General features: G+C 40.5%; 1 protein-coding gene across 1 annotated transcript in view; it reads right to left on the bottom strand.

Annotated features, from left to right (window-relative positions):
- Positions 1–14,911, bottom strand: part of GALNT12 (polypeptide N-acetylgalactosaminyltransferase 12) — a 51,106-nt gene extending 36,195 nt beyond the window's left edge. Inside the window, exons 1-3 of the mRNA XM_069105692.1 lie at positions 14,434–14,911; positions 7,770–7,939; positions 350–539 (exon numbers count right to left, since the gene is read on the bottom strand). Coding sequence (XP_068961793.1) covers positions 350–539; positions 7,770–7,939; positions 14,434–14,870 — 797 coding nt within the window. The 5' untranslated portion in view covers positions 14,871–14,911. The remainder of the gene's footprint in view (positions 1–349; positions 540–7,769; positions 7,940–14,433) is intronic.
- Between the last annotated feature and the right edge of the window lie 372 nt (positions 14,912–15,283).

Here is a 15,283-nt window from a genome sequence, read left to right as displayed (position 1 = left end):
AGAAGAAGAAGAAGAAGAAGAAGAAGAAGAAGAAGAAGAAGAAGAAGAAACACTAACCAAGTAGAAAGCTATTGTAATAGTCTAGACAAAAAGAGACTGAGGGCCTGAACTATTGGGGTAGACATGTCAATGTGAAGCAGGCAACAAATAGCCTGAAAGCAAGGAATTCAACTACTCCCAATTGTGCATTTAAAAACCAAGTAAGTCCTTGTTAGCACTGGTGAGTGAAACTTCTTGATATGAGCACCTTGAATAAGCAACATGAAGGAAAGAAACAAAGATGAGAGTTTTCTTAAAACTTCTTTTTTCACTTCATTTCAAATTATCTGACCAAAACAGATTCTCCTACCTTTCCAGCAGCGGCTCCAACCAGCCATCATGACATTCACAGTGACAGTCAAGGAAGGTCAGAATCTCCCCGGTAGCTATAGAAGCTCCTAGAAGTCGAGCTCGAACTAGTCCTTCCCTTTTATTTGCTCGGATTAAACGTACCTTAGGCAGGCCAGACAAATGATTTTCCAAAGGTTCCTTTAAATGTTCTAATAAGAATAAGAACAATAACGACAAGAAGCTGAGCAAATTACCTAATTCTAATATAAATGGTTTCACATTTTAGAAAGATGAAAAAGTTTTCTAAATAGTTTTATTTTTCTAAATTATTACATATCACTTCCAATAAAAATTTGCAAATTAAACTAAAAAACAATCTTAGTAGTTATATTTCCATATACCCTGTTAAAATAAAATGTCTTAGCAAAATGAAGGCTTAGAGGATTTAGGGTTGGTAGAGACCTTGAAGATTATCCAGTTCAGCCTCCTTTGTTTTATAGATGAGAATTCTCAAATCCAAAAAGGTTTGTGACTTACCTAAGGTCACATAAGCTAAAATTTGCAGTCAGAATCTGAATCTATAGGGGCGGCCAGGTAGCACAGAGAGTAAGAGCACCGGCTCCAGTGTCAGTATGACCTGGAGATCAAATCCCGGGCTCAGACACTTAGCATCCACCCAGAAACACCTGGCCGTGTAACCTTGAGCAAGTTACTTAACCCCAATTGCTTAGGGGCGGCCAGGTGGCTCAGTGAATAAGAGCACCGGCTCCAGCGTCGGGATGACCTGGATCAAATCCGGGCTCAGACACTCAGCACCACACCCAGAAATAACTGGTCGTGTAACCTTGAGCAAGTTACTTAACCCCAATTGCTTTATAAAAAAAAAAAAAAGAATCTGAATCTATATCCTTGGAATACAAATCTATGTCCCTTTCCACTGTATAACATTGCCTCCTCCAGACTCAGCTCTTTCCTCTCCTTTGAATATAGAAAACCACAGATATTATTCTAATCAGGTGTTTTCAGTGATTTGAATTGTCTACTTTCCTCCAAAATGGAATGATTAAGATGAGTGCTTGACTTGGATTCAAGAACACCTGGGTTCTGTGTGACCATAACAATCTCTTAACCTCTCTGAGCCTCAAGCTATTGATAGATTTCTCTCCTAAGTTATAGATTGATTACAGTCTGAATTGGTGAAATATATTTCTTTCTCCCCCAACAAAATCAGATTCCTTGATGGACACACAGTTAACCTGTGATGTCCTGTATTTCAAGCCAATTTAAAGTTAATGACATATCATATAGGTATAAGAAAAAAAGCAATTTAGCAACAACATTCAAAATAAACATACATTAATTTTCCTTGCAATCTTAAATACTAATTTAGCCTCAATTTCCTCCACTAAAAATAGGAATAATGCCTAAAGATGCCAATAATTAAATGAAAACCACTTTTCCTTGTGCATAGTGGGCACTCAATAAATATTTGTTAGCTAATTTTTTGTAAGTTGTTAGTAGCAATTAAGTGTGGTACTTACACCTAATTGTAAAACCTTGTAAAATATTGTAAAACAAATTACCCATAGTATATACTCATAGTGTACATTTATAATACAATACAATAAATATTTATTAAGTTCCTACTATGTGTCAGACATTGCACTAAGTGCTGGGGATACAAATAAGAAAAATAATGACAATCCTTGCCTTTGAGGAGCTTACAACATAATGGGGGAAGACAATACAAAAGAAAGCTGAAAGCAGAGGAGGCAGGTGCCAGAGGCACCAGGCACAGGGGCATAATGAAGATGACAATGTATTTTAAACAAAGCAGAGCAGTTGGAGACAAATGAAGGATCTAATCATAAATATTATAATCTTTATATGTATTACTGTTGATGTAATATTACAGGTTACATATGAAGATACTGAAACTCGGCTATAGTGATCTAATTCACTTTATATGTGTGGCAATAGTTGAACTGTATTATAATGTTATAATTATGCATGCTAACAAATGAAGCAGCCTGGTCAAAAGCTTGAATATATTTAAAATATGTGGGTCCCCAAAAGAAAGCCACTAGCCCGTAATACCAATTCTAGTAATATTTTCTCAATGATTTAATCGTAACTTGGAAGGACACCCTTTCCTATTCACACCAAAAGTTCCTAATCTCATCTCCAAAACTGGATGATTTTCTTCACCCTGAGATATTCTGAGCTGCTTTTGAGCTAAAATATACCTGTACCACCAAAACTACACTTTGTTACTACCCCTATACTCCCCTGACCCCTCCACTTTCTTGGGAGCTTCTGAAATTTGAGTTATGGTGCCTTACTAGGAAATACTGGTTGTGATTTGTGGTCTCTCTCTTCTCTCCTTACCTCTTGAATTGTGGATCTGAAGTAATTTATCAGCCAAGACAAATAAGATTCTATAACTGTATCTTAGTCATAAGATAAACACTCAAGTTTCTATTTTGCTGCTATTCTCATTAATAATAACATCTCATAATGATGCCATCCATGACCATTTTTAATGTAGAATATAGAAGAGATAATGAAGTTGACCTCATTTCTATAGACTGGTATAGCATGGGTACATCCATCTCAGTGAAATGGCCAGCCCCAAGCTTTTCATTTGACCTATAACATGGGGTTCTTTCTGTTAAGACCACTAAGTCCTCTCCTGCCTAAGCTATTAATTTCTTTCTCTCCATTGAGGATACTCTGATATTAATCAACAAATATTTGCTGGTGATTAACGTGACTAACATTATGCTGGATTCTATATAAAAAGCTGCATAAGACATTTATTCATTAAGTGCTCACTATGGACTCATTCCCTACCACCTCCGTCAATTAATTTACAATCTAATTCGCTTTACATACATGCACGTTTCATTGAAAACATCCTTATACAAGATGATAGGATTCCAACTCTATAGCTAAGGATCTCAGACAGGATTTGAAGCCAGGTCCTCTGAGTGCAGATACTCTTTCTACTTTCTAACACATGGTCTCTTCAAAATGTTTTCTTTGTCCTCCTTTGAAAAGATACCAGAAAGAAAATGGGGAAATAAATGTTGCCCTGAAGACACAGCATGTCTGCCATGCTATTGTTAGATTACAAAAATATGGTCCAAGCGTATTTTTGTCTTTGAATCCCCAGAGTCTTCATAGTACCTGGCACATATTAAATGCTTAATAAGCAATTACTTATTGTTCATTTATTTTTGGATCATAGATTTAGAGCTTCAAAAGACTTTAAAGGTCACCCAATCCAATCCCCTCATTTTGCAGATGAGAGAACTGAATCCCAGAGAAGTTAAGTGACTTGCATGGGTCATGGATCTAGTAAGCAGCTGAGGTAGGATTTGAACCAAGGTTTTCCTGACTCCTGGCTAGCATTTTATCCACTTTACCATTATGGCTTGCAGCCAAGATGCTTCATCCACAGTTAAAATTTTCAATTAAATACAATAAACATTTTTAAGTGCCTACTATGTGCCAGGTACTATACTGAGCACTGGGGATAAAAAAAAGAGGAAAGGAGAGTTGCTGCACTCAAGGAGATTATAATCTAACCGGGAACAATGTGTAGACAAATATCGACAAAAAAAGCTATATACAGCAAAGAAAAGCTTCTATAAGGAAAGCAAGAGAGTTCAGGAGGGCCCTAGAAAAAAGTTGGCTGGTTGGTTGTTTTTCCCTGCAGTGACTCAGAAGGTGAATCTGGGAAAGGTACCGTGTATCTGTATTTTCACTGTCATGGTTCTGCTACCGTCCATCAGTGCTTCAATATGGCTGGGAGGCAATGAAAGGGTGGCATGGCACAGGAATGTCCCAAATGCCACTGCCCCAATAAAGTTCTTAAGACATCTGAAACAAGTGTGAAATTACTCTGGCGACTAGCACAGTACAGATGCCATGCCTACCTTCCCAGTTCAGGGATTCTTGCCATGGCTAACTCTGCTCAGTTCTGTTTCTAAGGAATCTATTCCTCCTGTAACATTGTTTTTATCTACTAGTATATTCTCTTGGGATTCAGTTAATGGTATTAGGGAGGCACATGCAGAACTGATATTCTGCCAACCTATATTTATCTTCTTTCTTAAAGACTGTCATCAGGACATGCCAGAGGCCAGATGGCATTCTGCCATACACCAGATCCACAAGATAAAAAGTTAAGACAGCATGCTCTGTTTTCTTCCTCACCTGAGGTTTCTGGCAGAGCCTTGTGACTGTAATGGAAAGTTTGTCTTATTTTACTACTCCTTTAGATGTCTTCCCTCAAGGGTCAGAGGAATTCTGAACTCCTCTTGTGTACAGGTGGCATGATATAACAAAGTCTGGACTTGGAGTCAGGAGACTTGGATTTGAATCCCAGCTCCAACATATATTAACTGGGAGACCACAGGCGAGTTATTTAACCTCTCTGAAATTCAGTTTCCCAATCTATGCAATGGCGATAGTAATGCTTATAACTACCTTCCTCGTAAGAGTTGTTGTAAGGGGGGAAAAAAAATCTTTAAATTTTGAATCTTTTTTTTGTTTTTTCTCCTCCTTCCTTTCCTTCTACTTCTCTCTATTCCTCCCTCCTTTCTTTCCTTCATCTTTCCTTCCTTCTCTCTTTTCTTCCTCCCTAAGCCAGTTCTCCCCCTCTTCAAGCAGTCCAGTGGACACCTCCTCTCAACCCCCACTCACTATATTAGTGCTGGCCTTAATATGGACAACTTATCAGCTTTAATTCTATTCCACTACAGAACTCCCAAAATCAAGCAATCCACCAGCCTTAGTCTCCTCAGTAGCAGGAACTACAAGTGTGTGCCACCATGCCAAGACACCTTTTAAATTTGAGTTATTGTAATAATGACTCTCTCTAATTGTAAGCTGTGCAATAGTGAATACTCTCTGAAAACAGTCTCAGTTGAGGTCTTTTGAATAATCCTTCTAACATCTGAAAGGTTTTTTCTTTGAGCAGATACTATTCTCCTTAGATTCCCAAGAGGACTGGTCTGAGGATTCACATCACAGAATGTTTTGTTCTGCCACCAAAAAACCCTATATACCCAAACATGGTGTTTGCTTTGCCTTCCAGCTATTCCATGGAATAATCCTTCTGTGACTTACTGATGTTTCATTTTTGTTTCTATGGTTGATACTTTGCTAAGTGCTTAAAAAATTAATTTTACATTTACAACACTATATCTCTTTATAATTCTCTCCAAATGTAATTTGTTGTAGCTATTCAAGTACCTCAGGACTGCTGTAACTCTTGAGGAAAACCATCAAGAAAAGTTATAAAATACAGTTAACTTTTCTCATGTACAATGATGGCGGCCTTCAATTTCCTCTATGGAAATTCTTCCATTGCATCTGGTTGTAATTGACCAGCTTGAGAGGGACACATGGTGAAAAAGGTCTTATTTCAATGAATTCTTGTGTCAGCACCCACAGCTAGGAATTTCAAGTTTGGTCATTTATGACCTGACTTGGCAAGGTCATGCTTCCATAGCTAGGTGGGGCAGTGGATAGATCATTGAGCCTGGAGTCAGTAAGACCTGAGTTCAAAGCTGGCCTCAAATACTTTCTAGCTGTGTGACCCCAGGCAAGTCACTTAACCGCTGTTTGCCTCAGTTTCCACAAATGTAAAATGGAGATAACAAAAGCACCTACTTCCCAGGGATGTTGTGAGGATCAAAGGAGATATTTGTAAAATATTGGTACACAGTAGGTGCTTAATAAATGTTTCCTTCCTTTCTTTCACAGTATCTAGTAAGCAGTCTTTCCCTATATCCCACAAAATGTGAGATGTATATATTTTGAAGATCAGGGTTGTCAACACTAGTGTGGGGCAGGCATGCCTTTTCAACCATAAGAGTGGCTGTGTTGTGCCTAAGTATTACATTTCTCTAAATCTTCTTTCCAATAGCATTTTCTCTCAATGTTTTTATTATCATCATTCCGTCATTTTCAGTCCTATCCAATTCTTTGTTACCCTATTTGGTGTTTTCTTGTCAAAGATACTGATGTCAAAGATACATTTTCTTCTCCACCTCATTTTACTGATGAGGAAACTGAGGCAAAAAGGATTAAGTGACTTGCCCATGAACACACAGCTACTAAGTGTCTGTGGCCAGATATGAACTCAGGAACATGAGTCTTTCTGATTTCAAGTTGTAACAGGAATGGGAATTTGAAAATCTTCCCTACCACTTAATAAGCTTAAGGAAATTTGAAGACATTCCCTTCTTTGAAAATAAACTCTGTTTGAAAATAGGCTGACTACAATCACATGCTTTTTGTGGGAGGAGTTTGCTGAAGGGTAGAACAGAGTATACAGGAAGGTGGGAGTGAGAGCTAGACTAGCCGGTTGGGAAGAGAGTAGGTTTCTGAAGGAGACAGACAGGTTTGTGAGTTAAAGTTGTCTTTTTTTTTCCCACCTACTGTCACAGCTAGGCTTGTGTTGGTTTGTGGAATGGTGTGACTCTCTGCTACATTTTGGTGCATTAACTTTCTATGTTGCTATGATGGACTCGGTTTACTGGTATTTGGATTTGGTTTTCTGGTGTCGGAATAAATGCTTTGCTTCTGTCTTCTATATGGAGAATCTGCTGTATTTTGCAATCGAGCACTATGCAGGTATATTTATAGTGATCATGGGTGCTGTGAATATTGCATTGGCTCTACACAGTGCTATTTCTAGCACTCTATTCACCATACCCTCTAGATGCCCTCAAACTTTTATCTTCCAATAAAGAGATAATCAAGATTCGTAAATTATAATAATATGTGCCCTTGGGGAAATTACAGTCTACTTGGGGATATAAATCCTGACTCCCTCCTCTTCATAATGTTCATTTCTCTTTCCAAAACCTCCTTTATAATGAATAGATCGCTTACATTGTTGGACATCTTTACAAAAACAGTCCCAGAAATCTTTACAAAATCTAAGGTCGATTTTCAAAAAGTTATCTCTGTATATTTTCAAGTATAGTTTTAATATGACAGAAATTTTTAGCTGCCATTACAATGAAGTTTCCTCATAATCTCTAAAAAAAAGTTACCAGTTATTTCAAGTACATGCTTTGTTCACTTGATAAAGTGGAGGATGGCTTCCCCATTGTCTTTTACCAACAGTTCTAACCCAGAGATTCTTATCTCTTCCAACTTTTTGGCATAAGTCCTTCGGAATAACAGAACCGTCTTGGGGCAAAGTGACATAATTTCTTCCTGCTCTAATCAATGACAAGTCAGATCATATACTCTATGCAAAATACATACATACATACATACATACACACACATCACTCCAAAGATGCAGCTACTGATGAAAAAAGCACAACTCTATTTATCTTTTACATTTGTTGGGTCATTTCTATGCCAAGAAAAACAACATCTACAAACAAAATTCATTCTAAAAAGTTGCTCACCTCTGTCACTATAATCATCCACAAGGATGATTTCCTTAAGCAGAATATCTGGTGATGTCTCAAGAACACTATAAACTGTTCGTAGAAGAGTTGACCATGCTTCATTATAAAAAGTTATTACAACAGATGTTTTTGGCAAATTATCATAATCATATTTCTTCTCTTTGCACCTGCAAATTTAAAAAAATCATTAATTCAGACTCCACTAATTTGTAAGTCAGAAATGGAGATAGACTGAAAGTAATTTATAAATGGTAATAGTTCACATTATAGAGCATTAGGGTTTACAAGTGTTTTCCTCAAAACAACTCTGGTGAGATAAAATACTGAAAATTTTATTACCTCCATTTAATGGATGAGGAAACTTAGATATAGGAAGTAAAAGTATTTATGGAGTACAGGCATACCTCATTTTATTGCACTTTGCTTTATTTTGCTTTGGAGATACTGTGTTTTACACAAACTGAAGTTTTGTGGCAACCTTTGTGTCAAGTAAGTCTGTTTGTACCATTTTCCAAACAATATGTGCTTACACTGCATCTGTCACATTCTAGTAATCCTCACGATATTTCATACTTTTTCATTATTTTTATATCTGTTATGGTGATCTGTGATTGGTGATCTTTGATGTTACTATTATAACTGTTTTGGGGCACCATGAATTGCACCCACATAAGATGGAAAACTTAATCAATAAAAGTTGTTTGTTCTAACTGCTCCACCATTTGGCCATTCCTCATGTCTCTCCCTCTCCTCCAACCTCCCTATTCCCTGAGACACAACAATACTGAAATCAGGTCAATTAATAACCCTCCAATGGCCTCTAAGTGTTCAGCCTCTAAGTGTTCAAATGAAAGGAAGAGTCAAACTATAAAGCAAACTTCACTGTTGTCTTCTTTTAAGAAATTGCCTCATCCATCCCAACCTTTAGCAATGACCACCCTGATCAGTCAGTGGCCATCAACATTGAGGTAAGACCTCTACCAGCAAAACATTACAATCTGTGAAGGCTCAGATAATGGTTAGCATTTTTTTAAATAAAATATTTTTAAATTAAGTTATGTACATTTATTTTAGACATAATACGATGGACAGATAGGTGGCAGAGCAGATAGAGTGCCAGGCCTGAAAACAGGAAGATTCATCTTCTTGAGTTCAAAGCTGACATCAGACACTTACTTACTAGCTGTGTTACACTGGGCATGTCACTTAACTCCATTTACCTCTGTTTCCTCATCTGTAAACTGAGCTAGAGTAAGAAACGGCAAATCATTCTTGTATTTTTGACAGAAAACCCTACATGGGGTCACAAGGAGTCAGACATCACTCAACAACAACTATTGCATACTTAACAGACTACAGTAAACATAACTTTTATATGCATTGGGAAACCAAAACATTTGTGTGACTTCCTTTATTGTGATACTAATTTTATTGCAACAATCTGGAAACAAACCCACAATGTCTCTGAGGTATGCCTGTATTTGGCAACACTGTTCATTAAGTTACATTATATGTCTGAATGTAACAAAATGGCATGTTTTTAAACATATTCTATATGTCAGACATTTCTCAAAAATTCAAGTTGGTCTTGGTAGCATTGTAAACGTTTCTAATCAGAGGATCCCAAACTTATCTGGCCTACTGCCCCTTAAAAAAAAAATTACTCAATGCCCCCCGGGGTTAGGTTAGGTTAATCCTACCCTTATTTTTATTCAATGCCCCCCCCCCAGTTGCATCTGAGGCTACTACCACCTCTTCCATCATTACAGCGCCCCCCACCCCGGGGCTGCATGTTCATGTCGAGAACCTATTGTAGATAGATGCCAGAGATAAAAGCCTGAGTACTTGGGAATTAAAAAGCCTAAGAACCATATAGATGTTAACAACTTGTATAGAAGATTACATAAAAAAGTAAATTAAGAATCTTCTATCTATATGCACACATATATTTATGTATACATATATATTTTTTATATGTTCAGACTCTTCTAACTATCTTTATGTGTGTATATACATAAAGTAGGTTAGCAAGAGTATATATATATATATATATATATATATATGTATATATATATATATATTTGGGGGCATATACATGCTGGTCAATCTACCAATCTAAACTTGTCCTATCATATATACGTATGAATATATATACATACACACAAATATATACATGTGTATGTATGTGCTGTACTTTTTGATAGACTACAGTTATAAATGTTTTTAAAATCTAAGTGCTTTGGGGAAAATGGGGCAAATAAAAGGCATGTTATCATATTTCTATGGTTTTCTCTGGCCACAGAAGAAATCAAAGGATCACATATCTAGTCTAACCCACTCATTTTACAGATGAGGAAACCAAATCCAGGGAGATTAATTGATCTGTCCATGGTCTCTGAGATGGCAGGTGTCCAGGGGCTGGCTAGAAAAGATGACTCCCCTTCTCCACGGAAGGACAAACTGATCGTCAGAGATAGGAGAAAGCTAGCTAGCAAAGGATTAGCAGAGGTGGTTCACTTGGTCAAATATTCTCAAAGATGGTAGGATTAAACGGCTAAGGCTATCCGATTCTTATTCCTAACATCTGACACAGCTTGAAGGAAGAGTAAATGGACACTAGGTATATCCAAGGCAATTGGACAAGGGTCAGAATTGATCTAAATTAAGTTTGAAAGGGTGTGTTCTTTTCAGAATGTACTGAGGATCATGGGATCATAGGATTTGGAGACAGAAGGAGCTTTGGAGATCTCTAATCAAACTTCATTAAGAAGTCTTTTAATTAACTTAGATGAACCCTCACCTCAATGAGACAGAAAAACCAGTGTGTTATCATTTTGTCTCTGAAACTAGCTTATCTGTCCTGTTTATCGCTCAATATACTCACCTAAGCTTAGCAATTACAGTTTTCAGAGAACAAGGACTGAAGATATGTGTCATAACCAGGGCTCAGGCAGCATGGGATAAACTAGGATGAGCCAGGACTGGGAATTCTAAAAGTAAGAATCTGCACCCAATTAAAGGGCTTACTTAAGCCCTATATTCTCAACATGAGAGCAAGGCTGAGGATATGTTATTCTAGGGCATGTAAAGACATGAGTACCAAAAGCAGATGCAAACCCAGTAGATTAGCCCAAAGAAGAACTAGACAGAAGGGACATAATACTTCGATCAAAAGACTAATGAGAGTCCAGGTCCCAGGGTGCCTATTCAAGTAGGGGAAGGGAGGCAGGGAATGAAAGGGTGACTAGTTGGGAATTCAATCAGGACAGTCCATCTACCAAGTAATCTCCAGAAACCCAAGAAGGCAGAAGGTGAGTGGTGAAGAGTTCTGGTTACAGGTTTTAAGCACCCAGACCCGGGAAGACTGGTGTTCAGGAATAGGAAACCAAGAATTCTTGTTTTACTGCCCAACATAGTCTCCAATCCAATGACATTGGCCTCCTGGCTTTTCCACTAACAGGACACTCAATTTCTCACTCCAGTCTCTGGACATTTTCTCTGGCCATCTCCCATACCTGGAATGTTCTCCCTCCTCCTCTAAAATTACTGACCTAAAATCCTACCTTTTTTACCTCAAGCCCTCTTAATTCCAGTCCCTTCCCTCTGTTAAGTATTTCCTATTTATCCTGTATATAGTTTGCTCTGTATACATTTGTTTGCTTGTGCTCTCCCCCATTAAACTGTAAGCTCCTTGAGGACCGGGGCTGTCTTTTGCTTTTTTCTTTTTTGTGTATCCTCAGAGTTTAGTACAGTGTCCAGCATATAGTAGGCAGTTAATAAATGTCTATTGATTGACTGGGTACAAAAGAAGGAAACCAGCCACTAAGGACTGGAATTTAAATTTGTCAATTTAAATTTGTATCTCCTTTAGCATGGGTTTCTTTTTTCCCCTTCTTTTTGATGTTTTATTGATCCTTTTTCATTTTTTACTTCCCAATGATTTCCCATTCCCCCACTCCAAAAGAACCCTCCCTTCTAAGCAAAAGAAAATAACACAATAGCCATGTCTGAAAAAGTATCCCTCCTTTCACCTATTACTCACTCTCTCTGATATGCAGAAAGTGGATTTTGTATTTGGTCAGGTCTAACAAGTTTTTCTGATTCTGATTCTTAAGTTGTATTACTATTTTCTCAGGGTGGTGAATCATTATTGCTCTGATGTGTGATCTATGGGACCATAAGTACCTCCATTAGCTTCCTCATCTGTAAAAGCAGGGAACTGAATCTCTGAGGTCCCTTCCAGTTTTGTACCTATGAGCTGGGGACATATAATATGAAAAAGAAGAGGCTTAGAGTAGATGTGATAGCTGTCTTCAATCAAATGAAGGGTTGTTACATGGAAGACATTAGAAATGTTCTTCTTGGTCTCAGGACAGAACTAGGGGCAAGAAGTAGAAGATGCCGATAAACAGATGTATGCTTGTTGTACTGCAAAACGTACTAACAATCAGAACCATCCCAAAGTAGACTAGGCAGCCTCAGCAAGGACTGAGTTACCCATCACTGAAGGTCTTCAAGCAGAGGCTGAACAACCACTGGGTGGGGATGGCTATAGAAGGAATTCTTGGTCCAGAATATGTTGGACTTGATACTTTCTGAGGTTTCTTGTAATTCTCAGATTCTGCATCATAGCTTCTTGATATTTCATCTCATAAGGACCTATAGCGAGAGCTGGAAGGAACCACAGAAGCTATCTAATACAACCTCCTAGAGGAGAAAATAGAGGCCCACGGAGCTCTAGGGACTTGCCCAAGGTCATACAGCTAGTTAGCACCAGATGCAGAATTTGAACTCAGGTTCTCTGAATCCAGTCCTTCCCTGCTCCAAGTTTATAGTGTGCTATCCACTCCATAAAATTGTCTCTCAGTGATGAGAGAAATTATAAGACCTACCATCTGCCCTCCAGGAATTAAAATTACTAGGTTCAGGCAAGCTACTTTCCACTGTAATAAAAGAACTAATATATATGTGTGTATGTGTGTGTGTATACATATATATGTATTATTGCTGAGTGGTCAATGATCTTGGAAAAATAATGGAAAACAGGAGAGGTGTTCTGTTGTAGGATTCAAGAAAGGCAAACTTCATCCCACTTCTCAAAACTATGGTTGATGAGCCTGACTTCCATTCCTAGCAAAATTCTAAAACATCATTAGAAGGATGATTTGTGAGGGTTTAGAAAGGGAAGCATTGGTCATTAAGAGTTAGTATGACTTCATTAAGAACAGGCCATTCCAGACTAACTTCATTTCCTCTTTTCACAGGGTTATTAGATCAGGGAAATGCTGTACCTAGAATATAATGTGATTTCAGCAAAGCATTTGACAAAGACCTTCACATTATTCTTGTGTACAAAGATGTCAAGATGTGAGCTAAATCAGTCCACTGGCTTCACAACTAGTTGAATTATCAGACCTGAAGACTAACCATTAATTCACTGATTAATCAATGTCACCTTTGAGGAAGGAGTATTCCCAGGGATGTATCCTTTACCCTATTATGCTTCATATGTTTATCAGTGACTTGGAGGAACACATAGATGCTGATCAAAAAAATGATAAAAAGGGAGAGAGGAAGGAAGGGAGGGAGAGAGAGGGGGGGGAAAGTGAGAGAGAGAAGGAGGAGAGAGAGAGAGAGAGAGAGAGAGAGAGAGAGAGAGAGAGAGAGAGACAGAGAGTTGAGAGAGTTGTTATCTGACTCTTCATGATTTATTTGGGGTTTTCTTTTTTTTTTCTTTTTTTGGAGAGGGGAAGGCAGAGCAATTGGGATTGCCCAAGGTCACACATCTTGTAAGTGTTAAGTGTCTGAGGCAGAATTTGAACTCAGGTCCCCCTGACTCCAGGGCCGATGCCTCTATTCACTGCAATACCTAGCTGCCCCATTTGGGGTTTTCTTGGCAAAGACACTGAAGTGGTTTGCCATTTCCTTTTCCAGCTCATTTTACAGATGAGCAAGCTGAGGTAAACAGGGTTAAATGACTTGCCCAGGTTCACAGAGCTAGTGTCTAAGGCCATATTCAAACTCAGATCCTTCTGACTCCTGGCCTAAAGTTCTTCACAACCTAGCTGCTTTCATAAAGTTCAACAGGAATCAATGGTGTCAGATAATAGTCAAAAAAGCTTAGGCAAAAGAGATATAGTGATCACAAGGAATCTACAAAATGATAGAATCTTAGAGCTGGAAGGGAGAGATTAATTGGTTGGTCCAACTCCCTCTCCCATCAGTTTTATAGTTTTATTCATTATGAGAATGTCAAAATGAATATGGTTCATTTCTTCCACTAGTATATGAACTTGCTGATTGACACCACACACACACACACACACACACACACACACACACGGTACTAACATCTAAATTCAGTCCATGTTTGTAGGGTTGGGAGCATGATAACTTTTGAGGAAGTGTCTTGGCCAAAGTCACAGTCAGGGCTAGTTAATAAGCAGCGGAGCCCAGCTGGCTTCAAAGCCAGAGCTCTCCCCGCCACACCGGGGTCGCTGCCACCCCCCTCACCACTAAACTTTCTGCAAAGGCTATAGAGCCAGGGAGGGGGCGTGACTTCGCCGCAGCGGTCACACCAAGCTTGCCTCGGTGGTCGGGCCAGCACTGGGACCCGGTCCCTGGGAAGAGGGAGCCCCTGCGCCCGGGGCGCGTCACTCACAGAGGGTGCCACCGCTCGGGCAGGCGCCGGTGCAACGAGATGCGGTCGCTGAGGTAGATGTTGATCTGGTGCCGCTGGATGCTCTCCTCCTGCTGCTTCTTGCCGGCTTCGTCCAGCTGCAGGATCACAGCGCGGCCCAGCTCCCCCAGCGCGCCGGGCTCGGGTGGCCGCCGCGGGTAGACTGGGCGGCGCAGCCGCTGCAACCGCTCCTCCTCGCTCTCGCCTGGCTTCGGGGCGCCGATCCCGACCCCGGCGGGCTCAGGCTGCAGAGCTGGGCGCCGGGGCGCGCGCGCCTCTGTACCCCCGGCGGAGCTCCCCCAGAGCACGAAGGCCAAGGCCAAGGTGGCGGCGGCCCCGGCCAGCAGCGCCAGCAGCACCAGCGAGCAGGGGCCGCGCCGGGGGCCCCGCCAGCAGCGCCGACGCGGCTTCCACCACATGGCCCTGGGCAGCGCTCTCACTCCCTGCCCCCGGCGGCCGCAGCAGTGAAGGAGGAGAAGGAGGTTACTACCCGGATCCCGGAACCCGCTCGGCCCCGGGCTCCGGCGGCTCCCCGCCCCCACCTAGCCTGGGGCACCCCGCCCCACCTGCCCTCCTCCGGGCTCGCCCATCGGCGCTCGGCGCTCCCGCAGGAGTCCCGCGCGTGCCCTCCCCTCCCTCGTGCCCACGCTCACTCGCACTCTCGTCCCGCTTCCTTTCCCTCGGCCCTGCCCTTTCCCCAGCCCTGCCCCTCGCGGACAGCGCAGCAGATGGTGGCGAAAACTGAGAAGTTCTCGGAAAACTTAGAAATGCAGCGCCTGGACTGATTCTGCGGCTGCGGGAGCTACTCCTCTCCCGAGAAGGGAGGGGGGGG

The sequence above is a fragment of the Petaurus breviceps genome, unplaced genomic scaffold (assembly GCF_028583685.1).
Source record: "Petaurus breviceps papuanus isolate PSGF00001 unplaced genomic scaffold, PetGlider_PUasm1.0 138, whole genome shotgun sequence".
In the NCBI taxonomy this organism is placed as follows: Eukaryota; Metazoa; Chordata; class Mammalia; order Diprotodontia; family Petauridae; genus Petaurus; species Petaurus breviceps.
The sequence above is the reverse complement of the archived record's forward strand: the minus strand, read 5'-3'. Positions and strand labels throughout refer to the sequence as shown.